General features: G+C 39.9%; 2 protein-coding genes across 3 annotated transcripts; one reads left to right on the top strand and one right to left on the bottom strand.

Annotated features, from left to right (window-relative positions):
* Positions 1-18,095: 18,095 nt before the first annotated feature.
* On the bottom strand, positions 18,096-18,547 carry C9H11orf71 (chromosome 9 C11orf71 homolog). The gene has a single exon (XM_057750552.1). The coding sequence runs from the start codon at positions 18,545-18,547 to the stop codon at positions 18,152-18,154; it is 396 nt and encodes a 131-aa protein (XP_057606535.1). The 3' UTR covers positions 18,096-18,151.
* Positions 18,548-18,844: 297 nt separating this feature from the next.
* On the top strand, positions 18,845-27,049 carry RBM7 (RNA binding motif protein 7). Of its 2 annotated transcripts, none has more exons than XM_057750550.1 (5): positions 18,845-18,977; positions 19,902-20,064; positions 20,723-20,810; positions 23,594-23,684; positions 25,522-27,049. In XM_057750550.1, exons 1-5 carry the CDS (start codon positions 18,882-18,884, stop codon positions 25,882-25,884), a joined length of 801 nt encoding a protein of 266 aa, XP_057606533.1. In that variant the 5' UTR covers positions 18,845-18,881; the 3' UTR covers positions 25,885-27,049. The 2 variants fall into 2 exon arrangements, with proteins under 2 accessions (XP_057606533.1, XP_057606534.1); XM_057750551.1 differs by lacking the exon at positions 18,845-18,977 and adding an exon at positions 18,987-19,238.
* The last annotated feature ends 936 nt before the right edge of the window (positions 27,050-27,985 follow it).

Below are 27,985 nucleotides of genomic sequence, written 5' to 3'. Positions count from 1 at the left end.
CAGGGGTGCCCAGAGACCGGTGGGTGTGGTACTTTTGTTTCCTCGTGGCACTGAAGATGTGATGAACTGGAGTGGAAATTTGGGTTACAGCTTTGGGTGAGGTTTTATTTTTTCATTTACTTATAATTTTAAAATTTATGGGTGAGGTTTTATAACCTTGCCTCATTCTCTAGGCTCTAGTAGCAAAGGTTCTTCCTGGAAAAAAAAGCTGAAGTGATATCAATGCCTGGGAATCAGATACACACTGAATTGTCAGACAAAGTAGGGAAAGAAAGACTCTATAAGGGAGCCAACTTCCAGATACAGGTAAGGAACAAAATTCATTGTCAAGGCATGTCCAGGGATACACAGCTCTTGGTTCTTGGACTTACCTAGGCCACGTCATCCTAGAAGTGCACGTACACTCTGGGAAGTGCTTGTAACTACAAGCCATCTTACTGGACTCAACAACACCTTGGAGCCCAAGCAGTTCTGCTGTGGTGAAACAGATGGAGGGCATGTTTCTCTAGCCCAGCTCTTGGCAGATCAGCGGGCTTGAAGCTCAGAGGACTGGGGGCAATGGGGGTTGAGCATCTTTACCTTGGCAGGGCAGAGGCCCTCAGAGAGGGCGCAAGAGAGGCCAGAGACGCTGGCCCTAAAACATGAACACGTGTAAGACATCTCCCCCAGCCCCCCAACCCTGACACTCCCAGAAGGGGTTTGGGGCTGAGATTTGACAAGGAACCAGAATTAAATCTTATGAGTCATCAAAGCCAAGAATTAACAAGATTTTTATATGAATCCTAAGGAAAGCCAGGCTTAAGCCTACAGGCTGGTGATGCTTAGAGATCTGAGTCATACTACACAACATCATTGATTTCTTGCAGGCATCCTGGCAGGAGGGAGGTGGCTGGGGTGGTGAAGGCTGTGTGTACCAGTGCAGGAGATGATCCAGCATAATTGCTTCAATCTGGGTCTCTTTTGCCCATTGAATTCATATTCTCCACAGACTGATCGTACTGGGGAAGCCAGCAGTCATGAGCATGAGGTAGGGGGCTTCCCTGGGGGTGTAGTGGTTAAGATGAACTCAGTGACAAGACAAGAACAAGGATGCAGATGCAGAGAATGGACTGGAGGACTCGAGGTTGGGGGGGGTGAAGGGGAAGCTGGGACGACGTGAGAGAGCAACATAGATATATATATACTACCAACTGTAAAATAGCCAGTGGGAAGTTGCTGTATAACAAAGGGAGATCAACTTGATGATGGGTGACGCCTTAGAGGGCCAGGACAGGGAGGGTGTGGGGGAGTTGAGGGAGGGAGAGAATATGGGGATATGTGTATAAATACAGCTGATTGACCTTGGTGTACCTCAAAAACTGGTACAAGAGTGTAAAGCAATTATATTCCAATAAAAAAAAAAATCTGCCTGCCAATGCAGGGGACATGGGTTCGAGCCCTGGTCAGGGAAGATCCCACATGCTGCAGAGCAACTAAGCCTGGGGGGCCACAACTACTGAGCCCACATGCCACAAATACTGAAGCCTGCATGCCTAGAACCCATGCTCTGCAACAACAGAAGCTACCACAATGAGAAGCCCGTGCACTGCGATGAAGAGTGGCCCCTGCTTGCCACAACTACAGTAAGGCTGCGTAGCAACAAAGACCCAACACAGCCAATAGATTAAAAAAAAAAATTAATTAAAAAAAAAAGAGCATGAGGTATTCTGGACTAATAGAAACCAGTGGAAACAGGAATGGTCACAGAAAAACCTTTGTGGCAAAGATAGCTAACCTGAGAAGGCAGGTACAGACACTATACCCGATTCTCTGTGTCTGCTCACACCCACTCTCCTGGGGCTGGGACCCCAGCAGGCAGAGCACTTATCAGCTCAGAATCTTTGTGCTTGAGAGTCGGGAAGGAAGGCAGAGGAGTTGACACAGTCCTGTCACCAGCTAGCATTTACCCCATTGGCTGCATATATTGAGGTTAATTACACACCTTAGCTTTTCAGGGCAGTGCTAATTTCAAGTGATCTGCCCCACTGTCCTGGGAGAGCAGGCGGGGGTAAAGAAAAGAACTGAGGAGCCCAAAACTACCAATGCTATTGCTCCAGTGCTACCCTTAACTGGCTGTATGCCTTTGAGGAAGTCCGTTTATCTCTCTCAATCTGTTTCTTCATCTGTAGAAAAAGGAATTAATATCAACCTTATGGAAGGATGCCACAGATTTCTGCCTTCATTTCTCTCTTTTTCCACAGTAATGGAAGTGTAGCAAGGCACAGGGCTGACCGGCTAGTTGACCTTTCACCACCTTCTGTGCAGAAGATGTGACTTTGTTCTCTCCAGTGACGTGTGACAGGAGTGACGTGTCCCATTCCCAGCCTGGAGCCTTAGTAGCAGACCAGGCAAGGTTGTGTGCTTTCCTCTTTCCATTGGCTGCACCCCAGATAAGGCACCCACTCAAAACTGGACAAAGAAACAAGATGGAGAGGGCCCAGGACCCAGAATAATTGCAGTGAGGAGAGCAGCCTGCTGAGCTGGTCTGTTTATGTGAGGAAGAAACAAAATGTCTTGCTTGAGTTATTGCATTTTGGGGATCCCCAAAGTTTAACCTTATCCAAGTTGGGTGGACCTCCCAGAACTGTCAGAAGCCAAAGAAAATAGAGGATGTGACATCCCCTTGTAACTCAAGTGATTTACAAATAGGTGATGACGGCCACAGAATTTAATGAGCCATCAACGGAAGCAAGAACTCTGAAAAACTAAAAATACTCCAGACTCAGAAAAACTGCCAAACTGGATTATCCAGCCTAATCTTCCTACACTGAGCAAATTAAACAAGGCTAACAGACACAGCGTTGCTGCCTAGGTGTTTGATATCGATCCTGTCTTCCTGTTAACACCCTATCCCTTTGGGTAGTCTTGGAGGTAGTGGCCACAAAGCCTGAGGGACCACATCCCTTCTCTCTGCTTCTGCGCCTACTCAGCCTCATGTGAGGATGGCCAGAGTTCACGTCCATCACTCTGCAAGGTGGCTGCAGCAGACCGGACCTTGCCTGGGGCCTGCCCTTTACTGCCAAGAACTGGGCTGCTGCCCCAGGCAACTGTCAGCTCTCCACAGCTGAGCTTACTCACAGACACAAGTAAAGTAATTAAACAATATCTATCTCGAGAATCTCCCAGTTTCCTTCATTACAGCTCTTTGCAAATCCTCTCAACATCCCTGAGAAAGTGGGAAGCAGGTGTAGCTTTCCTAACCTGACAGCCAGCAGATGTTTGAGGATGGAATGAGCCAGCCCACGGTGGGGACCCACGTGTACAGAACAGAACTCGGCACAGCTGCCCTGGGCAACTGCATCTGGCCAGGGCTGCTCGGCCCACTGTCTACCTAAAAAGAATGTCCTTTCTGCCCTGTCTTGGGCCAAGGTACTTGGCGGTTCTGCTGTCAGAGATTAAAGACTCTTTTCTTTGTATTTCAAAGGAATGATCTTTACGGAAGATGCAACAAGCCCTGGGGGAGGGGCCCCATGTGTTTCATTATTACCTGAGCTGCCGTGTCACAATGGAGGCTTTGAGCCCTTGTGGGGAGGGGCTCACAGAACCCCCAGCTGCCAATGACAGAACCGGGAGTGGAACCCATTTCTCTCCCACCCAAAAGCCTTTCCATCTTACCACACTTGGTCGCCAGAGCTGAGGAGGACACAAGTCAGGAACATTAATTGGGTTCAATTTCTGAAACCCCCTTTGTTTACTGCCATTTAACCTCCTGCGAAGCAGAGTTTTGTTTCAGGGGCTTCTCTGCCTGTCTTATTTCCCCTGTTTTATTGTCTCTTCGTCAGGTCTTCCTGTTTGTCATTGAGCAGTATAAATGACAGAATCTTTTCCAGTAGCCCCGGCAATGTGAAAGAGCTAAAGAGAAAAAAGAATGCAGACCTCTGAAATGCAGTAAAAGGCCAGCATGTTTCTGATCTGGGCACTGCGCCATTGCTGCATCCTCCAAACTCCAAAAGGTTATACACAAACTTCACCTTTGATTCACATGCCATCTACCTACTGATGAATTTACACCAAACAAGGCACTGTCTGAATGCTTTAGACCGGTTTTGGAAGCAGAAATCTTTTTCTTTTCCTCTAATTTTCAATTTGACACACTTATGTTGGCTTCTGATCTTTCTTTAAATTCTCCCCCAGCTATAGGCCTTGATTCTCTTAAAGACTAGTTTCTCCTCCCAGCCTGTGATCATTTGACCTCTCTTTGAGGCAAACGTCATTTACTTCTTTAGAGGGGAAAGGAAGATCTAAAAGCCTATTTCTAACTCATACTTGCGCCTTATTCTGTATTAAGATAGAAACTTCCTTATCAAAGGGCCACACTAATCAGATGGGCTCCTGCCTTGACTTTAGGTAGATGCCTCGAAGGAGAAATTCTGGGAAAGCAGAACCTGAAACGAGATCCATGGGAGATAGACCTGAATCCGGAGCCCAGCTTGGCTACTCACTGGCTATGACAACATGACTCAGTTTCCTGCTCTGTGAAATGGAGATAAAAAGCCCTTTCTCAGGGGCTTGGTGTCATAATTAAAATATATATCATGATAATTAAAATATATATCATGTTAAGTGTCCAGCACTCAATAATTGTTAATTTCCCTCATTTTCCAACATCCTGTAGATAAAGAATTTGAAGGGGGTAGTACCATGCAGACAAACAACACTGTGATTTCTTGAAGTATGGTCCAGGACTGCTTCCATTATAAAATATAAAGTGACATTACAGGCAATCCCCTGGTGGTTAGGACTCCGCGCTTTCACCACTGAGGGCATGGGTGCAATCCCTGTTGGGAAACTAAGATCCCACAAGCCACACAGTGCAGCCAAAACAAAACAAACAAACAAAATGGTGGTGTTACAAGAGATCGCACTCTCCCACTCTCCCCTTTAGCACTTGGCTTCATGCAGCGAGATGCTGTCATCTCAGTGGAATCTGGTCACATGAAAACAACATAGTGATAACAGGGGAACAGAGACAAAGCACAGATGAGGTGAACCAGACTTGGTATTGACTGAAGCTGGTAGAGAGAGACGGTATCAAAGATGACTCTTAGGTTTCTGATACGAGCAATAGGATAGACGTTGGTGGTAACCAGTCTCAAAGATGGCCCTAGTGATCCTTGTCTCCTGGTATTCACACCCTTGTATATACCCTTCCACACTGAATCATAGTTAGCCTGGGTGACCAATAGAATACTGAGAACCTGACGTTGTTTGCCTTATGAGGCTGAGCCATGACGGATAGAACAGCTTTCTCCTTGCTCTCCGTCTCTCTCTTTTTTTTTTTAAATAAAATTGGCTTTATTTTTATTTAATATTTATTTATTTTTATTTTTTTATTGGCTGTGTTGGGTCTTCATTGCTGCACGCAGCCTTTTTCTAGTTTTGGCAAGTGGGGGCTACTCTTTGTTGTGGTGCACAGGCTTCTCATTGCAGTGGCTTCTCTTGTTGTGGAGCATGGGCTCTAGGCGCACAGGCTTCAGTAATTGCGGTGTGTGGGCTCAGTAGTTGTGGCACACGGGCTTAGTTGCTCTGCAGCATGTGGGATCTTCCCTGACCAGAGCTCGAACCCGTGTTTCCTGCATTGGCAGGTGGATTCTTAACCACTGAGTCACCAGGGAAGCCCTCCTTGCTCTCTTTTGAATCACCTTGCTGTGGAAGAAGCCAGCCTCTCTACGGAGCCCCCATGGAAAGGCCTATGTGGGGAGGAACTGAGATATCCCACCAAAAGACAGCATCAACTTGCCAGTCATATGAGTGGTCCATCTTGGAAGGGGATCTTCCATCCCCATTCAAGCCCTCAGATGACTGCTTCCCTGGCCAGCATCTTGACTGCAAACTCATGAGAGACTTTGAGCCAGAATCACCCAGCTAAACTAATCCCAAATCCTTGACCCACAGCAACTGTGAGATCATCAATGTTCATTGTTATTTTAAGCCATTAGATTTTACAGTAATTTTTTTTCACACCAAAAGATAACTAATTCAACATTAATGCCTGGTTGGGGTTTTCTGAAGGAAGGGTGATAAGTTTGGTTTGGGCATGTTTTGTTTAAGATGCCATCTAAGTGGAGTTATGGAGTAAACAATTATGCATAAATGTCTGAGGCTCAGAAGAGATCTGAGCTGGAGATTTAAATTTGGGTGTCCTTAGCATATGGATGGTATTTGAAACCAAGAAAAAGTGTGAAGAAACAGAAGAGAACAAGAGAGGCTTCTGGGAGGAAGTGATAGCTGAACCAAATGTTGGTATAGGACTAGGAGTTATTCTGGAAAAGGAGCTGGAGATGTGAACTAAATTGGGCAGGGGGAGGAGGGAGGAATTCTAGGGCCTTCAGGAATTTAGGGTGTAAATAAACTACTTGTGGAAACTGGTATCTGTTTGAACTGAGGCCATGTGTATTTCTAAGTATCTCCTGAGTGAATGATAAAGTTCTCAGTCCATACAGGCACCCCCTTCAAAGGCCATTCCTGGCATAGTATTAAAGGATAAATGAAATTGAAACATATACATAAATAAAATGTGTGGTTAATAAAAGACACACATGCAACGAAGGAGTCTGTTTTGCAGATGGAAAAATTAGAATTATCAATAACAAAGGAATTGGTAATGTATTCTGCACCTCGTCAAGCCCTTTTTCACAAGCCAAGTGGTTTGAGAAATAGGTAGTCTACACAGCTCACTCGTTCATTGCTCTGTGTCCTGGATGCTACATTCAGTCTATATTAAAATAAAGTTTTGATATCTATATAATGAGATATAAAAACTGCCATAGAAAATACCTGGAAAGATTTTAGATATGGGTTAGATTATAAGACTCAAGTAAAAAGTACAGAGGTAGTAATCAGAAAAAATTGTATAGATATTTACAGGTACTCTATACTATTAGATTACCCCAAATGGCAAGGGTCTAAGTACACAATCCCTGTGTTCAGTAGAAAAGAGGAATATGTTTTCTTCTCTGGCCATAGACATGTGAGAAAAGATTAACTCAGCTACCTGACTTTTGAAATTTAATGGATGTATTTATGGAAGACTATTAGAGGTGACTGGTCTTGGTTCAAAAATGCTAAATTTCCTGAACCTGGACTATGTTTTCTAAAATTCAAGATGCATTTAGCAAAGCAAGAAAAAATAAATTCAGGCTGCTAGCTTGGCAGCTGGTCTGGATACAGTATTTTGCTCTGTTTACTCTGTCAGGAAGCCAGTTCCATTTGATTAAATTCTGAAATTAGAATGCATGCACTCTGGAAGATACCAAGCAGCTTCATGCTTTTACCCGTATGGAAAATGTGATTAAGGAAATGAACTCAACGGCTGTAGCATCCGAAGAGATCAATGCAACAGCTGTATTCAACTAGGCTCAATGGGCTAGACCTTTACTTTATTAAAATGGATGGCTTTAGCATAGAAACTGTGTCCACATCACAGAACTGCTGTATTGCTCTGAACTCAGGCCGAGAAAGGAGCCAAATGGAACTGCCATCCAGTATCATGGCAGCAGTGCAAAATGCAGAGCCACTCTCACACCACAGAGCTAAAATTAAGCCAAAAGGAGAGATAATTAAAGAATTTATATGCACAGTCTGCCCACATCAACATATTGGATTATTTTCAAATTTGCTGGTATGTCCTAATTTGGCAAGTTTTGCAGAATTGCCCCACAACAATCTTAAAATTCTCTGTGCTGTGGCAACATCTTTTGCTTTGCCTGAAATGAAGTAGAATATGAATAATAATTTATATGTGAAATACTGTCAGAAGCCAGATATAACCAGATAACCCAGGTAAAAAATATCTCATTGTGTTCATTTACCGAGTTAATAAGAGGTAAATGGTAGAATTTTATTGGAATATACTTAAATTGGCACCTGTGATTGCCAAGTCTTTGCTTTGGCCATATAGGCTTGTTAATAATTTGAAAAATGGAAATAGAATTGAGAATTATCATGACACCTGTGAGGCACAGAAGATATGAAGGGAGTGTGATCTAAGAGCTGCTGACCCAGAGGAGTGTCTAGAGAAGGCTTCCTAGAAACGGCAGTACATTGATATGGACCCCACGTTCCAGGATCTAATCTTCAGGTTCATGGTCAAGGAAAACTGTGTCAGGGCCTCCAAATGTAATCAGATTCTCTGGGCTGTTTCATGCTAATCAAACTCACAAAAAGTAAATGCATAAAGCAAAGTGCCAATAATCACGGCACTTAGCTGATGAGTACATTCTCTTCCTAAAGACACGCAGCATAGATGTTTCTTGGTCAGCTTGGAGCCAGACCAGAAAGACCTGATAGAGCTCACTTGTCAGTTTTATCTGGCTTCGTATTTATGTTCTTGTTCTTACACTGGGCAACACTCTGCCTTCAACAGGAGAAAGCCTTACCTATTGGACTGCTTTATTCAAAATACCATGTAGGCTATCCCTTCTGTTGATGTAATCTTTGTTTGATATGGTTTAATACAAATGATTCAGCAGAGCTAATACAGTTGTTCGTTACCCTAGATTATCCATTGTACCTGATTATTATCCATGATTATTTTGAAAGGATCTACCAGAACAATGCAGGAGTTGATTGGCTTATGGTATGTAGTTAAAAATATGAACATAACCTAATTGAAGGTAACATGATTAAAGAATAATAATGTCCTTATTAAAATACTTTACAGATGATCTAAATTTAAACAAATATTTTCTGATAAGAATTAACAATTATAAATTCAGAAAAATATAATCAGCATATATTACAAATTATATAAAATGCCATCACCCAAAAATAACATTTTGGCAAAATTATTGCTAGTCTTTTCTACATATAGAAAATCTTTCATTCACATAGGTTAGAGCATATCAATTGTATACAATTTTATATCCAGTTTCTGTCATACATATCAATAACGTAAATGTCATTATAACACAATATAACACAAATAAATTCCTAGGTTACTAATACTTCATATTTGAATGGCTAAATGGAATGTCATCTTAAACCAGAGGTTGCAAACTCAAATGGCTTCAGGGGCCCTTAGGTAACTAAAATATGTGAAATGTAAGGGTATAAGACATAGGGGGTAACTGAAAAAGTATATCCTACCAAAGGCATTCAAATTTAGTTTTATTTTTAAATATGTGCTGGCAAAATCAAGTGGAGAAAATAAGCAAGCCACAGAAGAATATATATAGTATAATACCATTTATATTGTTTAAAACAGGGAAAACAATTCCATACTACACTTGAGATACCCTAGACATACACATGTAATGAAAGTAGTTTTAAAAAGTAAAGCAGGGAATGCAAAATGCCAAATTCAGAACAGTGATTATGTCAGGTGGGAGGAAGTGATATGAGCATAAGGTTATCAAAGTGAGATAAACAGAAGAGATTTTCAGAGTGGGGCAATATTTGAAGTTGGGTAGTAAGCACATGGGTGCTGATTGGAAACAATGCACAACCTAAAAGTGGAGAATTGTTTTATTGAGGGCTTTCTGAGGACTTCAAGTGTAGAAGCCAGCTTCTCAGCTTTGAGGCACTGCTCCGAAGAGGTAAGGGAGGAGCCAGGATACAGAGGAGTTTTGCAATGTAGACCAGGTAGTGAGAACATCAAAAGATTACTGTTAATTAAAGAAAATCAGATATCTCACATTAATGAATTTAGTGCTTTTCTGTGGGAAGATGCAAGAGTCTGGGCTCATTGAAATCATTACTTTGATATGCACCTTGGCTATCCAGGGCCAGTATCCCGTGCTTTCCCATCCTGAGGCCCCTCTGGGTGCACGGCTGGGGGGCTGCAATGGCTGCAGGTTTGGCAGTGGGCAGCCCAGTTGTCTACAGGGCTTACTGTCTGGGATGGCTGTAGAGGCTTGATGGCTGCAACATCCTTTGTTTATTGATATGGTAGGACGCATTTTTTACTCACATGGGTGATTGTTGCATTTTAATTACACTGTCTTGTACATATTATTATATATATTTTAAGGGGGGAAATCCCTCAAACTGCTAGCTAAAGAAAACTTCCCTCTGGAATTGGCCATGAGCTGCTAGCTGGCTACACTAGCACAAGTAGTACCACACATACAGAGCATGGGCTATGAGGCCAGGCTGTCTGGTCAAACTTGAATCTCCACTCCACCACTAAATAGTCTTGTGCCCTTGGACAGTTACTAAAACTGTCTGCAAACTAAGGCTCAAAGATCAAATCCAGCTCTTTGTCAATTTTTATAGAACCTTTCAGCTGAGAATGGTTTGTACATTTCTAAGTGGTTAGAAGCACTGCCCTAGACCACTGTTATCGAACTGTGAATGGCTTTGGAAATTAGCTTTTGCTGCAGGCTTGATAATGTTTCTCAATGAATTAAACCTAAAGCTATAAAGCAAAACAGCACTTATACACCAAACCTATGCTGTGGTAGAGTCATTTCAACAACTAACCTTGAGTAAATTACAAGCAATCTCAAGCTGGTTTATATACTTTACTATGCTGTTAAAAGGTTAAGATCTCCATATTCAAAACACATTTGCAGTAGATATATTTTCTGAGTTCGAACTACAGTTCCAATAGTCTTTTGGACCTAGATCTAAGTGCAAAGAACATTTCCACGTTTCAAAATCCATTTAACTGTGCAGTTGAGGAGCTTCACCTAAACTTCAATTGAAAGCATGCTGAAAGGCAAATATCGGAAGAATTTAATAGAACTGTGTCAATGCTTTCTAAGCAATGCATATGGTCAATGAAAACCACATGTTCATGGACTGATATCATTATTTGGCAGTACCTATGAAAAGAAAATTTCAAAGATAAAAATACATAAAATTCATTAAAAAAATCGGCATTTTCAGATGAGCATTTGCTATTGATTTTGGTGATATGGAATAGCAACTTTGAATTCCAGTTAAGCAAAAAGAGTTCCACCTTCTCCTTAATAGTATTAGTGTTACTCAACAGAACTTAGATCCACTTGCCCATGAGCAGTAAAGCCGATCTACTGACACTGGGTTGTGGTGAAGGAAAGTGCAGCGTTAGTTGTAAATGTGCTAATACAAGAAGGACGATGGCTTGTGCTCTAAAACCCTGACCCGCCCCCACCCCCCCCAAAGTGTTTCAGCAAAGCATTTTTAAAGGCCAGGTGGGGAGGTGTGGGGTCACAGGGTATGCAATCAGCTCATGGACAGTTCTCTGATTGATTTATGAAGAGGTAACAGGGCGGTTTCACAAGGGTTAACATTATTAATCCTTAGGCACCAGTAGGTCTGGGGGCTCATAATCACCAAGTAGTTAATTTCTTCCATTTGGTGGTGGTTTTAGCATCTATAAAACATCTCAGGAAATATGCATCAGATACTGTTATCTAGGTACTTCAGAGAGGAGCTGCAGCAGAGGATATGGGGGAGGAGTCTGTCCTGGGAAGGCCCCATAGGATCCTACCAGGTTACATTAGCATTACAAAAAAATGTATCAATTATTATATTTTGAAATTTCATCAATCGAAATTTGCAGAAATTTTTCTTGGTAAATAAATACCTACATAATAGCCTCAATTTTGCCTCTTGGATTACAAAGTCTAAAACATTTACTACCTGGCTTTTTACAGAAAAAGTCTGCCAACCCCTATCACAGAATAATTGTAAGGATTAAATAAAATAATCCTTGTGGGAGACTGGCAGAAAATATTTGCATATGATGTGACCGACAAGGGATTAGTCTCCAAAATTTACAAACAACTCATGAAGCTTATATCATCAAAACAACAACCCAATCAAAAAAGACATGAAACCTAAATAGACATTTCTCCAAAGAAGACATACGGATGGCCAAGAGGCATAGTTCAACATTGCTAATTAATAGAGAAAATGGATAAAGATGTGGTATATATATACAATGGAATGTTACTCAGCCATTAAAAAGAATGAAATAATGCCATCTGCAGCAACATGGATGGACCTAGAGATTGTCATACTAAATGAAGTAAGTCAGACAGAGAAAGAGAAATACTGTATGATATGCCAAATTTAAAAAGAAATGATACAGGGCTTCCCTGGTGGTGCAGTAGTTAAGAATCTACCTGCCAATGCAGGGGATACAGGTTCGATCCCTGGGCCAGGAAGATCCCACATGCCGTGGAGCAATTAAGCCTGTGTGCCACAACTACTGAAGCCTGCACACCTAGAGCCCGTGCTCTGCAACAAGATCAGCCACAGCAATGAGAAACCCTCACCGTGCAATGAAGAGTAGCTAGCCCCCGCTCACCACAACTAAAGAAAGCCCCTGTGTGCAACGAAGACCCAACACAGCCAAATAAATAAATAAATAAATAAGAAAAAAAAGCTTGAAAAAAAATGATACAAACGAACTTATTTACAAAACAGAAACAGACTCACAGAGAATGAACTTCTGGTTACGGGGGTGGGGCGGGAGGGTGCGGAAAGAATGGGGGAAAGGGATAGTTAAGGAGTATGGGATCCACATGTACACACTGCTATATTTAAAAGGGATAACCAACAAGGACCTACTGTATAGCACAGCGAACTCTGCTCAGTGTTCTGTGGCAGCCTGGATGGGAGGAGAGTTTGGTGGAGAATGGATATATGTATACGTATGGCTGAGTCTTTTGCTGCACACCTGAAACTATCATCACAACATTGTTAACCGGCTATACTCCAGTATAAAAGTTAAAAAAAAAAATCCTTGTAGAAATGATTAGTAGCAACTTGGCATGTAGTAAGCACTCTTTTTTTTTTTCTTTACCTGTCATCTATTTTTGGCACATAGTTTCTCTATTTTTAAAATTATAGGTAGGAAAAAAATTTAAATTATGTTTTAAAAAATTAGGTTATATTCCTAGAGGCAGGTTGATTTCAAATTGAAGCAAACCTTTAAACAAAACTTATTTTTTTACTTATAAACTGAGATGTTTACTTAAGTTATTTAGCATAGTGAAAAATTAGAACAATTATAAATATTCAGCTCTTGGAGAATGGTTAAATAAATGATAAAGTTACAGGTCAGAATAATATTCACATCTGGCCTCCAATTAAAATATAGAAAGTGAAGAGTGTAGTTCTCTAAAAAGAACAAACCAGGTAAGCTACAAAGGCATGGCTTTGTTTTAAAATTGAAGAATACTTATTTTGTCATATCATAATTAAGAGACTATAATTTCCACACTTGCCTTCCTGGAATGTTCCATTTGGGATTTTGATTCCAAGGAGAGACAGCCTACCTGTGAAGTTCATTCATTCAACAGGCATTTATTAAATAGCTATTCTTTTGACACTTAAAAGGTACAAATACAAGCTGTCTGCCCTCAGACAATGTAGTAGGGGAGATAAGACATAGATTATACCTCTATCCCTGGAGCTAGGTGTGAAGCCTAATATATGAACAGCGGATGAGGAAGAAGGTTCCATGGAAAGGAAAAACCAAGGTGCTGCTATAGATGAAGGATAACTAGTTGTTATCCTTCAGAATATCAGTCGTCACCACACTTACCCAGTCCTGTGAGTCAATACAGTCCATTTTTTGCTTAACCTGATTAAAAAGCGTGTGTTCTTTGCATCAGTAAAGAACTTACACCAATCTAGATGAATAAAAATTTAACTAGCAGAAAATGAGAAGGCCAAGCAATTTAGTTAAAAGCTCTAGGATAGGCATAGACACAGAGGCAGAAAAGAGCGGCAACCACTGGGGGGAATTAAGCACATGAAAGAAGCCTGGCAACATAGCTTGGTCAGATTATGGAAAGTCTTAAAAGTCTGTTTACAGAGTGTACAGTTTTTAAAGCTACACTGCTTCAGTTACTTTCAGGTCTTTGGGAAGATGAAGATGATTATCTTTCTCCTCTGACTCAGAAGTGTATTTTGAAGTAGAGCTGCCTTCAGATATTCCAGTGAAATAAAAGCCAAGTAAACCATTACATTTTTTTTAACATTACATTATTAGCATACTTAATAATTGCACCTACCCATATTCATCAGGGAACATTCCTAACGCCTTTCCTTAGTCACAAAGCCAGTCTTGATCCTCAGGGGCTGAGAATCTGCAGCTGCATGCTTGCCTCCATCTTCCCACTCACTCGCCAAAGACACAGAGAGGTACCAGAAATCATGTGGAATAAAGGTGGGGCTGAACTTTGTCAAACTGTGAGTGAGGAAACCAACCCATTTGCCTAACTCATGACATTCTGGAAACTGATTAAATTCCGCCACACTATATAAAAATCCATTTCTAATACCTGACGTGGGGAGCCAATGGAGCTTTCTAAGTAGGCAGCATTTCTAATTGTTTCTGTAGAAGAACTGAGGCTCCTCAGGAAGACAGGTAATAAGCAAAATTTTTAAATTTATGGACAAATGTATTTGTGAAACATTGGTTAATATGAAGTTAAGCAGGCTTCCTTCTCTAAAGGAATTATCAGGCCCTTTAACATGTTATTACACATTATGACTCCCGAAGGTGATAAAACATGCACTTGTCAATTTTATCAACCTCTTGTCTTTTTTCAAAAGAGTATCTTGTATTTCTAGTATAGGTTCTATGGAACATACTATGGGAAACACTGGAGTAATTTATGGTACTATAAAGTTAGTTTAACTATGCAATCAGAGAGCCATGCTTTGGGCTTATTGGTCTGTAGCTATATACACTTAGCACGCAGAGGTACAGAAGCAAACAAAATGGGACAGACATCCAGGTAAATGCAGTCCAGGTGATGAAAGCATATATAGAAACATAATATAAATACGTTGTGAAGAGAAAATGAGCAGGACTGCGCAACTGAACGGACATGGATAACGAAGACAGGAAACAGGTGGAACGGAGTCGGGGTATTCAAGTTTACACATTTGGTTGACTAAAAAAATAAAAGTACTTTTCACGGAAATTGGGAAGACAAAAGCTGCATCTGAGTGGAATCTGGATCGATTCATTGAAGGAATAAGACACAATTAATTTTGTACAAAATACAGTTGAGCCTCACCATAAAAAGTCTTCCTATTCTTCCCACCCATAGGACTTTCCTCCTTTTCTTTCTTTTCTTCCTGCTGAGTTACCCACCTTAAAGTTAAGCTTAGCACCAAATATGGCTATTGAGGGAAAGTCTCCTTGGCCTCCTCTTTTTCTGTACCCCAAATGGGCATTTTTTTAAAGAATTTTACAGCTGATGAGTAGAAGTAAATATACTAATAGGACTTCCTTTCAACACATACTAGTTAGTTGCTTAGTATGATATAATAAAGGCCAATGAAAATAGAAAGGAAGTTACCACAGTTTTTTAAAAACTTATGGAAGTACTAATTTGGGGGACTATTTTTTTGTCGTAGAAAATTCATCTATTTTAGAATAACATGCTATACTTAAGCAATGATATTAAATTAAAAGTCATTTTGTACACTAACATGGATTTTTAGTAACACGCACTGCTCTTGGGAAAACCTAGTTGTTCCTGCTTCAGGTAATTTCATTTAAAGAGGTTTATATGGGTTCTTGCTTCCACATTACAGTCTTTGTGACTCTAGGAAGATGTGACTTGGACTCTAGCGCAAATGTTAAGAACAAGGAGAATTTAGACATCCATTGGCTCAGATTTACAATGATGGAGCATTTATGTGAACAAGGTTCCCTTATCGAACAAATTTTTCCTTTTTTTTCTGACACACTATTTATTATTCAATCAAAACCCTACTCCTGATGACCCTATTTGAGAACAAACAGAAACCGAGTCACTCCCACTGGGTCCTCTTCTTGTGTGCTTTTGTGCACGTTTATGACAAACTTTTGTTCCTTCATTTACAAATCTCAGCCTTCTTTTCCTGAAGCTAAGGAATATGCCTCAAAGGTGTATTTAATGTTCTAGCCTCTCCTAGGGTGATGTGATCCAACCTGGCTGCCTAGGACAGCCCTTATTTACGCCTGCTGCCAAAGCATATTTGATAGCCCCCCTCCCCTCTCAAGGGCCCTGGTTTGCACAGCAAATATGGTCATGCTATGTACCATACCTTATTTTCTCTTATCACTGCGCTCCCCGCTTCTCCATTTTCAATTTTAAACAAGGTTATAAAGTACAGAATTAAAGGTTAAATGGGAAAAACTGAAGAAGTCAACTAGTCCTACTTCATAGTTAACAGAATTTAGCCTCTATGTGAACTTTGGGCAGTTAATTCATTACCTTGTGAGGTGGTATTTTTTACCATTAGGCATCTCTTAAGTTTTATGAAAATCCTTCTTATCTTCAGCCTTAATTTTTCTTAATTATTCTTCCACAATCTAAAACTCTTAGCATATAGGTTTGGGATTCTTTCTCAACCATGCCCAGCCTGAGGAATCCATATATCATGAATTAACTTCTTTTCAGATATCTAGAATAGCATTAGTTAGATACTATCTTTAGGAGACTTGAGAAAATAGTCATTTTTGGTGTTACATGATTCAAATGAGGAACCTGGGTTGAATGGCTACAAGGCTCTATCTAACTGTATGACCTTGGAAAGTTTACTTCATCTTTTTGTGCCTTGGTTTCTCCGCAATAAAGGGAAAGTACAGTACTTTGTTATGGGCTGCTGTGAGAATTAAATGACATACATAAAGCTCCATAAGAGCAGAGACCTTATCTATCTTGTTCACCACTTTACTCTAAGTACCTAACACAGGTAGTAGCAGGCACAGAATAAGTTCTCAATAAATATGTGAATAAACAATGAATAAAAAGCCCCTAGGCTTGCACATAGCACTCAATAAAATGTAGCTATTACCCTTTCAAACATTTTTCTTATGACCTGGTTTCCAGACCTCTCACTATATTAATCACTGTTATGGAAGCTCTCTGGCTTGTCAATATTCTTCTTAAATTGTAGTTCTCACAATTCAAATGTTTGGTGTGTGGTAATTTTGCTTTACCTGAAGGTAATTACAGAGTCCGCTGGGAAAAAGCTAGACTGTCTTACATAAAGAGTTGTCACTTAACTAACCACTAATTTTATCCCAATACCACCCTTTAAACCTTGGGGAATATGTGGTTAAGACAAAGCTATTAGCAGATAAGGAGCGATCAGCCAGGTAAGAGAAGAACCAGGATAGTGCAGTATTATGGAAAGCCATGGCAACCAAGGCTTATTTTCATCACTAAACGTATCAAACAGTCCAGTGTGGTGACTCACTAACCTCTCCATCTTGAGTACACTCCTTGATCTCCTCGATAGCAAGGCTATGTAAAATTCATCCACGGTGCTTAGCACTGGGAAGATCTTCAAAAGTTATTTAAAAGTTGGATGGGAAAAGACAAACGAAAAATTTTAAGGAAGATGCTAGAGTGAAGAGATGAGCAGCTTCCTAACAGAAGACTGTAAGATAAAAGTTTCCAATTTTTGTGTATTTGGGGACAAGATTCAGAGTAAGGAAGCTGGGATTGAATGTAAGCAATGAAACGACAAATGTAAGTGTAAGCATTTCTTTGGAACCTTTGGCAAATAAAGAAATGTAAATCGGTTTAATAATTTGAAAGAGTAGCAAGGTTTACGTTTCACTTTGGTTGTTTTAGTCTAGCTGAGGCTGAAGTCTGCAGATACTAAAAAAATGTGAACGGGGTGGAAGAAGTGTTAAGGACAAGATGATAGGATTCAGTGTTGGGCCATAGGTGAGGATCCGCCGGGAGTAATAAATCAACAGAAATAAAGGTAAACGCAATGGTCTGACGTAGAAAGGTAGGCAGGTAAGGAAACTCGGAATTACAAGTCTCAAAGTAGGAGAATTTGCCAGGGAGGGAGGTAAGACCTGCGGAAAGCAAGTGAAATTTAGATGCATTGTTGGGAGGATAAAAGGCTTAGTGACCTCTGGGAAGGATGATCCCATCAGCTCAGCTTTGTGACTACTTCAAAAAATCTCTGCTCCTCCTCCCTTCCGATCTAATCAGCATGACTGTCTAAAACCATCTGCATCAACTTTAAAAATCTGAATCAAGCAACTGTATATATTTTCCTTTGCGCTAGGCTAGAGTAACAGGACTCCCACGTATTTTTACATTAAACTGACAAGATGTCCCTTCAAAAATAAGACTTCGCTTGCACCAAGAAAGTATTTTAGAGACGCCTTGTTCACTAGCTAATTGAGGGGAGGAGGGAGGGATCCGTTTTAAGCCGAAAGGCGGGCTGCGATGACACCTCCCAGCGCTACCAGACGCTGCTGCAGGACACTTCTCAGGAGATCGAGTTTAGCTGCGGGGGCCGGGTAAGGGGAGAATCTGGCTTGGCGGCTTCGGCTCCGCGCCTTCGGCTCCCTTCCCTCTACACGGCGGGTCGGGCTCCGGCCGCCACCAGCCGCCCGACGGCTCTCGGTCCGGAAGTTCAGCCGCACAGCGGACCAAGGACCACGTTCTGGGAGAATCTCTTCGGGCCTGGTAACGAGGAAGCTGTCTCCACAGACCATCGCCGACGCCAAGGCCGACGAGCTGAGGTCGCCGTGGGAAGAGCGGTAGGCCACCCGGCTCCTTCGATCGCCGGCAGACAGGAACACACGGTTCAAGGCCATCTTCAAACACTACCCGCAGTATCTGTATTACGTCCCACGGTCAAGGCAGGCCCTTCGCGGCGCCACAGATCAGTCCAGCGGGTCTCGAACACGGAGACGGACTTCGCCGGAAGCCATCGCCAGAGCCGCAGCGGACCAAGCGGCGGCCTTCCCCCAGCGCTCTCCTCCCGAGCATGCGCACTCCGTCCGCGCACGTCGACGCCGCTGAGAGCCGGCGTGATGGACGTTTACGTCGGTGACGCCTGGGAGCGCGAAGACGTGGGGTTTCTGAGAGTGCGCAGTGGGTGCGTCGGCGGCGACCCTTCGGTCTTTTTCGGGAGGGGGCGACGCTGAGATGGGGGCGGCGGCAGCCGAAGCGGATCGCACGCTCTTTGTGGGCAACCTTGAAACGAAGGTGACCGAGGAGCTCCTTTTCGAGCTGTTCCACCAGGTAGGCGGCTGGGATCAGCCTTCTGCTTTGGTTTTCCGGCCCGCGGCGGGCCGGGCCCAGTGGCCATCCCCGCTTTCTTGGCGCAAGCGGGACGGTGCGTCCCGGCGCCCGACAGGTGGGCGGGCTGGAGATCGGGGTTGAGCTTAGAAGGGGAGGCGCTCGCTGCGTGTCGCTTTATTAGAAGAACCCTAGGAACCCTAGATAGCTCAGGCTGGAGTGACGGCTAAAGGTGGTGGCGGGTCCTCCATCGGGCTTCCCGTGGTAAGGAAGGTTCAGGGCTCCTAGGCGACCTCCTGCGTGCGGGTCCTTCGTTGAGCTGTGCCTTTCCTTTTCCTCCTTTTCTCGTCTTTCGCTTGTAAATTTGATGTCAGTTTCTTTGTCAGCGTTCGTTTCCCACTTAAGTTTCTTACAAAGTTGCAGCAAAGATAGACTCAGAAAGACTCCTGTAGGAAAGCGGCACTGTAGTGTTTCTGTATTAAAACCTGTATTAAAATGCGTTAAACCTGTTCCCTCCAGTTCTATCCTCCAACAACTGGTAATATTTGGTTAGTTGATACAAAAGTGAATTTTTGGTCCAAGAAAACTGCTTTTTCTTGCTGTTGATAAAACTTAATTTCCGCGCCGTGGGATCCACACCGTGGGATAATGCCGGTCGCCTTGGTAAAGTCATAAGGTGCTGTGAAATGTGAATTCAGTCAGTGATTGGGTTTCCAGTTCCTTACGGGCTCTATCCCCCCAAATAAGTTAATCTAATTTTCAGTCATATCTATAGGATCCTTAACTGAGATGGAAATCCGTGTGTATCCATTTTTTTTTTTGAGTCCCTGGTTACATTTTTGAATTTTTTAAACTTCTTTTGTAAAATTTGAGTATTTTCCTGAAACTGCCTTACTGAAATTCTGAAAACTCTTTTTTTGTCTGTAGGCTGGGCCAGTAATAAAAGTGAAAATTCCAAAAGATAAGGATGGTAAACCAAAGCAATTTGCATTTGTGAATTTCAAACATGAAGTATCTGTTCCTTATGCCATGAATCTGCTTAACGGAATCAAACTTTTTGGAAGGCCCATCAAAATTCAGTTTAGATCAGGTAACTATTCACTGATGATGTTTAGGAAAGAGGTTGTTGGCCACTTTGTTTTTTGTTTTTAATTTTGTTAGTCGCTTTAAAGAACCTCTTTTTGGATGGAAATGCTTTAAGCTTTATGAATAGTAAACTTAATATATCCCTGAAAACGGGTAACATTGACTGTATGGATTTTGAAAGTTGTTACTTTAAAATGAGTTTTGAAATGAGAGTTAAAATTTCAGTTTGGGTTTGTGAAAAGAACACAAACTTTATTGTTAGAATGACTGAGTTTGGGTTCACGCTCTAAAAGCGCAAGGATTATTTCCTGAAAATACTTTTCCTGACTGCTTTATAACTTTCTTTTATGAATTCTGATGCATGATTATGTGAGGATGAAACTTTCCTTGTATTCAGTCTTACAGTTTAGTGGGGATCAGAATATTATGGCCAGATTGGGTATTTATACATTGGAAAGTACCCCTTATTTGGAACCCTTCGTTTTGGATATAACTGGTATTAAAGACAGTTTTCACTCTGATGAACTAAACAGCAATCTGTTGAAATTTGAGGTTTTCACTTTTAGCCTATATCTTCCTTTTTGGAGTGATTGGGCCGAGGGATACAAAATTTCAAATTAAATTTTCTATCAATAAGAATTTCTCAAATTGTTTAATTTTAGGAAGTAGCCATGCCTCACAGGAGGTCAGTTTGTCATATCCCCAGCATCATGTTGGAAATTCAAGCCCTACTTCCACATCTCCTAGCAGGTAATATTTCTCACCTATTTTTAATGTCATTTATGAGGAATTTTTTTAGGTAGTGATCTCAGAATGCATAATGAGTGATTGGTTTCCTTCTTTATGCTCCTGCCTCTTTATTTTTCTGCTATATTTGCTATGTTGGATTATAGCTATTTATGTATCTATTCTAAAGGCCCATTATATATAGTTCCCTTAAAGTAGATACATACATAACTATATTTATGTTCATTTGTAAAGACATACCCACACCCACATATGTGTGTGTAACTGAGACAAAATTTCTCAAAACATTACTTACCCTTACAACTTGTAGTATCCTGTTTTCTATTTTATTTTATTTTACAAATCACTATTTTTATGACTAATAAATGGTTGTTGCTTGCAGTTTAAAAATACCTATTAGTAAACAGACTACGGGACTAAATTCATAGAATTGGATTCTAGGTCTGTCTCTACCAGTCGGGTAATCTTGAGCTAGTCTCTGGCCCTGTCTTTCCATTTGTAAGGAAAAGAAGTTGATTTGAATGATGTCTAAAATCTCTCTTAGCTACTGAGGATTAAAAAAAGTACCATATTTATATTCACTTAAATAATTTTCTTAGTGGAGGCTGATATTTTCCCAGGGACAGTTTTTTCCTGGTATGTCCATAAATCTATTTATCAATCATAATGGGCTTCATTCAAGACAGAGTTAACAAATACCTGTCACATGTCAGGTTTTTCACCAAGTCCTTTGCACTTATGATCTCATTTATTCCTCACAGCAGTTTTATAAGGTAAGGATTATTATCTCTGCCTTATGTATGAAGAAAGTGAAGGTTGGAGGTTAACTCACTCAAGTGTGAACTGCTCATAGGCAGTGGGCTTGTTTTCAAACCCAGGCAGTGTGACTGAGCACACCCACCATGATATGAGTAGAAAGTGTCTAGAAAGTTTTAACAAGGAGAGGGAAGTGAATGAGGATTTGAAAGAGGCCAGTGTACCTAGACCATAATGAATGAAAAATGGAGAGTAGTAGATGATATTGGTGAAGTAGGTACAGGCCAGATGATATAGGGTCTTTCTTATAGGTCATAATTAGGATTTTGGAATTTCACCCTAAGAACAGTAGGAAGATATTGAAACATTTTCAGTAGGATAGTAAGAGGAACGGGTTTATATTATAATGAGTTACTTGGTTGTATTGGGAGAGAATGGATTGAAGGGGACAAGGGTGAAAATAAAAAGAACAGTTAGGAAACTGTTGGTAGCAAGGTATTGGTATTAGTAGCAAGGAAGCTATTGGGGTGAGGTTGATGGTTAGATTAAGGTGGTGCCAAGAGCTGGAGAGAAGTGGGTGGATATGAAAAGAGTGTGGAGGGTGAAATTGTAAGAAAAGCAATAATGTGAAAAGGGTACCCTTTTAGTATCTTTTCTTGCCAGCTGAAGTTAATTGTGTTTAAATGCTTTTCAGTACAGTTAGAATTTGAAACCTCTCTAACCACTTTTATAGACTCTTGAAAGGTGTCTTGGGTGGAGGGAAAAAAAAGAGATTTAACCCTTCTTAGAAGTTCTTGGGGAAAAAAATACACAAGTAAATACTTTAATTTTAATCAAACATTCCTGATTTTTCTACTCTTTATCATTAAAATTATACTTTTTACCCCCTTAGCATAATCCGATTTAAGAAAACCCAAAATATGGCACTTCCCTGGCAGGTCCAGTGGTTAAGACTCCACACTCCACTGCAGGGAGCACAGGTTCAGGTTAGATCCCTGATTGGGGAACTAAGATCCTGCATGCTGAGCAGCGTGGCCTAAATAAATAAATAAAGCTCTTTAAAAAAAAAAAAAAAAAGTAGCTTTCTTGGCAGAGTACAAATAAAATCAGCTCTGCTGAAAAAAAAAGAAAAAAAAAAGAAAACCCCAAGTAAAAAGATCTGAACTATAAATCAATTGGTAATTTGATTCCAACGGCTTATTTTAAAATAAAATTAATTTAAAACCCTTCTGAGTTTTCCTGTAGAGCAAGTTACCTCTTTAAGGAAGTGAGGAATAAGGTTTAAGTCTTTAAGATTAATATTCTGTTTATGTTATAGAACTCCTTACTCCCCAAAACATATTATTTTTCTTTCCTGTCTCAGTGAAGTTCTGCTGAACTGCTCAAGCCAAAAATCTAGATTTTATCCTTTATTGCTTCTATTTCCCTCACCTGTTATGTCTAATCCATCAAATCCTTTTCATTTTAGTTCTCAATCTAGGCCTTTGCAATACTGACCCAAGTATTGACAGGTTTTTTTCCCTGCAAATTGACAAATTTATTTTTTCTATAAAGAACTAGTTTCTTCTGCCATTGTAGCACCACACAGATAATACAGAAACAAAAGAGCTTGGCTATATTCCAATAAAACTTTGTTTACACAAACTGGGTGTGGCCACAGGCTATAGTTTGCCTACCCCTGCACTAGTCTTTCCCTCAGCTGGAATGTGTTGCCTCCAGGTAATCTTGTTAAGCTCTCACTTGAAGTGTCTCCTTTTTAGAAAGGCCATTCCTGACCAGTCAAGCTAAAATAGAAGCCCCTATCTCTCTCACCTCAACTTGCTCTTTAGTCATTTATTACTATGCCTTTATAACCATGTGACATTGTCTTATCATCTGCATCCTTACTCTGGCTCCATGGCTCTGTGAGTGCAGATACATTGTTGGTCTTGTTCATTCCTACCTGTGAAGATTGTGTCTTGCTCATGATCGGTATGTAGTAAACATTTGTTGAATGAATGATTATATGTTGGTTTTCTTATTTTTCACAGATATGAAAGGACAGTGGATAACATGACTCCATCAGCACAGATAATTCAAAGATCTTTTTCTTCTTCAGAAAATTTTCAGAGACAAGCAGTGGTAAGCTGATTTTTCAACTCGATTTGCTAAAAGAAATCATAAAGTCATACTTAGTTAAAACATTCATTCTTTTTTTTTAAAGAAATTTTATTGAGATACAGTTAACACACAATAAACTGCATATATTTAGAGCGTACAATTTGGTATCCCAATCTCCCAATTCATTCCCCCCCCCAAAAAAATATTCATTCTTATTTCTTAAGTTAACTTTTAAAATTTTAGTTAGACTAGCATGATCTTTGTAGATCACTCATTTTAGTTTTCACTGGACTGAAATATATATTTAAAAGATTGAAGATAAATAGAAGAATTCTTCTCACATTTGTACTTTTCTTTAACCATTGTTGGTGTCGTGTGTGTGTGTTGCAAATATTGGAAACTCATTCTCTGATGTTCTTGCAACCTGTGCTGAGTAACTTCTTATCATATACTGTCTTAATACTTAATTTAATATATTGGAGTCTTCTAGACTACCTCGCTTGAGAGCTTTCCATTCTTTTCTGTAGTAATATCACCAGTTATAAAATCTTGGGTATCTTTTGCTGTTTCATCTTTGTCTTTGATCAGTCTCCAGATCTTCTTTTTTTTCCTTTTTTTTTGTTTCTGCCATTTTATTTTCTTTTCCCAAATCGCAGTCTTGGCTTGTGATCCCTAGGTTTTTGTATTTCACAGGTCTGCAGAATAAAACTATAAGAATGTAATAAAATAAAATTGAGAGACCAGTATAAAGGGATATCAGTTTTTATAAACATATATTTTTCTCGTTTTGCTGTAGACCATAAAAAAAAACCATCATTGGCTAATGTCTGTCCACAGGCAGAATCCGGGAACCACTCGTCTAGTTACTTAGTACTTGTATCTATTTTCTGTTTATTTATTTATTTATTTGGTTGCACTGGGTCTTTAGTTGTGGCATGGGATCTGTTAGTTGCGGCAGGCATGTGGGATCTAGTTCCCTGATCAGGGATCAAACCTGGGCCCCCTGCATTGGGAGCTTGGAGTCTTAACCACTGTACCACCAGGATAGTCCCAGTACTTGTATCTATTTTCCCCTCACTAGTCCATCTCACAGAGCATTTCAAAATTACTGTTATAACTCTGTCTTGCTTATCTTCATGGTGATTTGACTTTTCATTGTTTACAAGACAAAGTTAGCATTCTTTAGCCTTGTGTTTATACTCCCATCATCTGATTCTAATAAACTTTTCTAGCCTTACATCCATTAGTCATTGCTCATGAGATCTATAACCTGTCTTAGCTAGAATTACTTGCTATTCTATGAACCTCTTCTGTGTTTCCCTGTGATTTTTGTTTGTGCAATTTTCTTTCCTTGATATACTTCCCACGTAAAATACTTTCCTTAAAATATTCTATCCAGGAAATTTCCTGGTGGCCCAGTGATTAGGACTTCACACTTTGTGGGTTTGATCCCTGGTTGGGGAACTAAGATACTGCAAGCTGTGCAGTGTGGCAAAAAAAAAAAAAATTCCATCCATACTTTTAATACTCAGATTGTATGACACCTTCATGAAATCCTTCCTAATGATACTGAGCTTGTGGTGCCGAATGTGTTAATCATACAGTGATTTATAGTATAGTCATTTTGTATGACTTCTTCCCTTCTAAATTGTATTCTGGAGGGCAAAGAGTAGTTATTTACACATATCTTGTAGGTATACATTGGCGTGAACCTTCGTTCATTGTACTACTTCTAGTTGTGTTTAAGATTCAGCTAGGCAGGAATGATTTTGCTTTTCCATTATTGTGTTTGTTTAACCATGGCTAGATACCTAGAAATGTTTGTGGTTAACATTTCCTTCTTTTTTCCTTCTCTCAGATGAACAGTGCTTTGAGACAGATGTCATATGGAGGGAAATTTAGTTCCCCACATCAGGATCAATCAGGATTTTCCCCATCAGTTCAGTCACATAATCATACTTTTAACCAGTCGTCAAGCTCCCAGTGGCGCCAAGATACACCATTATCACAGCGAAAAGTCAGACAGAATTCTCATCCCTACATAGTGGATAGACATTATAGTCGTGAGCAGCGTTACACTGATCATGGGTCTGACCATCATTACAGAGGAAACAGAGATGATTTCTTCTATGAAGACAGGAATCACGATGGCTGGAGCCATGACTACGATAACAGAAGAGACAGTAGTAGAGATGGGAAGTGGCGCTCATCTCGACACTAACAAGTGCTAAAAGGATGTTTTCATAGGGTCATTCTAGGCCCTTTTTGTAAAGTTGTTTCTTGGAATTTTTCTTAAAAAAAACTGTATAGAGCAGCTTTACAAGTTGCCACATTTCTTTATAAAATTTTTAAAACCTACTTGTGGTCAAATACAGAAATGAGAAGAATTGTGGTTCTAGTTTTATTACTTTAATAACCTTTCACCTCAGGGTTTTGAGAAGAGGAAAGGGTTTTATGCAGAAGAAAGTGCCACAATCCTCATCATTTTAGACAGTTGAGGAAGGGGTGTGTTATATGGATTGGTTGTATTATGAAGTGAGTATTTTAATTATCTGTTGTCTTTTTGTATGGCAAGAAGTTTCTTGTTAGTGAATCAGACTTTGGTGTATATAGTGAAAAACATTCAAGTTGATAGTCTGAAATGACTCAGTATTTTGTTAATAAATGAGAAAATGTAACCAATGATTAATTTTGCTAACATATGAGAAAACCTTTTGGTCAAGTTTGGAGATAAATCATATTATTTAACTTCTTAGAGAACTTAAGTGTAAGTTCTGTGACATGATCTTGAGTTTTACCGTAATTGAGCATATAAGTATACATCTACACATGCTGTTTCATTAGAAAATTTTAGGATTTGCTCATTAAATTATGTTTGATGTATGACTGAAGTCACTCAGGAAGTTAAATATCTCTAAATGTATTTTTTTATAGTAAAAATACAGTGTTAATGTAAATCTCCTTTTTATGGAAGAACAAAAATGTAAATGCATAATCAGATAAAATGGTAAAATGTTTTACTGAAAGTATACTTTTTTGGGAAAAAAAGGTTCACGAAACCTTTAAGTGTTGCCTCTATCACTGAAACTTCTGAAATTTTAACATATTCAAAGTGCCCAAGACAAGTGACAAGGACACATTTTATTATGGAGATTGTACAGGTTGTTTTCTGTTTCTATTTAAACATTTGAAAGAATTTCGTCTAAAACACTTTGATTTAAAAATTTTTAAATCTTGTTTAACAAAACTTTTATGTATCAAGATGCTATTTCGCTTTCATTGTAGAACTTGTTTATAAAAACTTATTCCTTGAAAAATTTGGATCCTTTTTAATATTAACTACAGCATTTGTACTATTTTGCTTTTTAATATATTGAAAACAAAAAGGAGGAGTGTGTCTTTTTTTTTGATATCACTAACTTCAAAGACGTACACGAAAAGCTGGCAACATACTTTAATTCAGTGATCGCATGGTGTTAAATAGAGCATCCTGAAATATACCTTTTGAACGTATCAAACTTGTATTTTAGAACCAGATTTTCAGTAACACATGGTTTACATTTCTGAGCACTGTAAACTACTTTAGTTGCTCTCCCTGGTCTCTAGAAGTTTGTACATTTGGTTTTGTCTGTTTTAAATGCATGCAGTTTTTCCGTGTCCAGGTAAGTGGAGCTATCTGGTTACTCAGCACGGAGAGAGTTAGAATCAAAAGTTTCTGTTTGCTTAAGCAGTTTAATAGAAGGATTTGTTTCCAATGAGCCTGTTATTTTCATGTGTCTTACCTATATGAAAATTTGGTAGCATTTGCAGATATTAACAAAGATTAATACTGCTTTGTTGCAACTTATCTGTGAGTCAGATCCGTTCATATTGATTCACAGGTGACCCTGGTTCAGAATAATCTTTTTTAATGGTTTTTGGAACACCCCTTGTGAGGTTCCAGTGGGTCTTTTTCACTTCAACCTCATCCAGTTGAAAGTAAACTAAATATATGTGCTGTGTAAAGGGGTAGAATGAGACAGCCACAAAGTATTGAATACAGCTGGTGAGACAATTCACCAAAGTACTGAGAGCTGCAGGAGTAGAAAGGAAGAGATTGTTTTTATGGAGAGCTCCCAGAGTGTGTTCCATGAAACAGTACTCTGACAAGGTGTTCTGCAAAAATCACAGGGTTCTGTAGTCAGATGTTTGGTAAACGTTACATACTATCTAACACTGACTTTCTCTGATGGAAAAAAACAGTGCCATAAAGCTTCTGACAAGTGCTGCAGTAAAGAAATGTTTATACTGAACAGTATTTTTCGAATTTACTTGACCCTTAT

This window comes from Hippopotamus amphibius, chromosome 9, assembly GCF_030028045.1.
Source record: "Hippopotamus amphibius kiboko isolate mHipAmp2 chromosome 9, mHipAmp2.hap2, whole genome shotgun sequence".
In the NCBI taxonomy this organism is placed as follows: Eukaryota; Metazoa; Chordata; class Mammalia; order Artiodactyla; family Hippopotamidae; genus Hippopotamus; species Hippopotamus amphibius.
The sequence above is the reverse complement of the archived record's forward strand: the minus strand, read 5'-3'. Positions and strand labels throughout refer to the sequence as shown.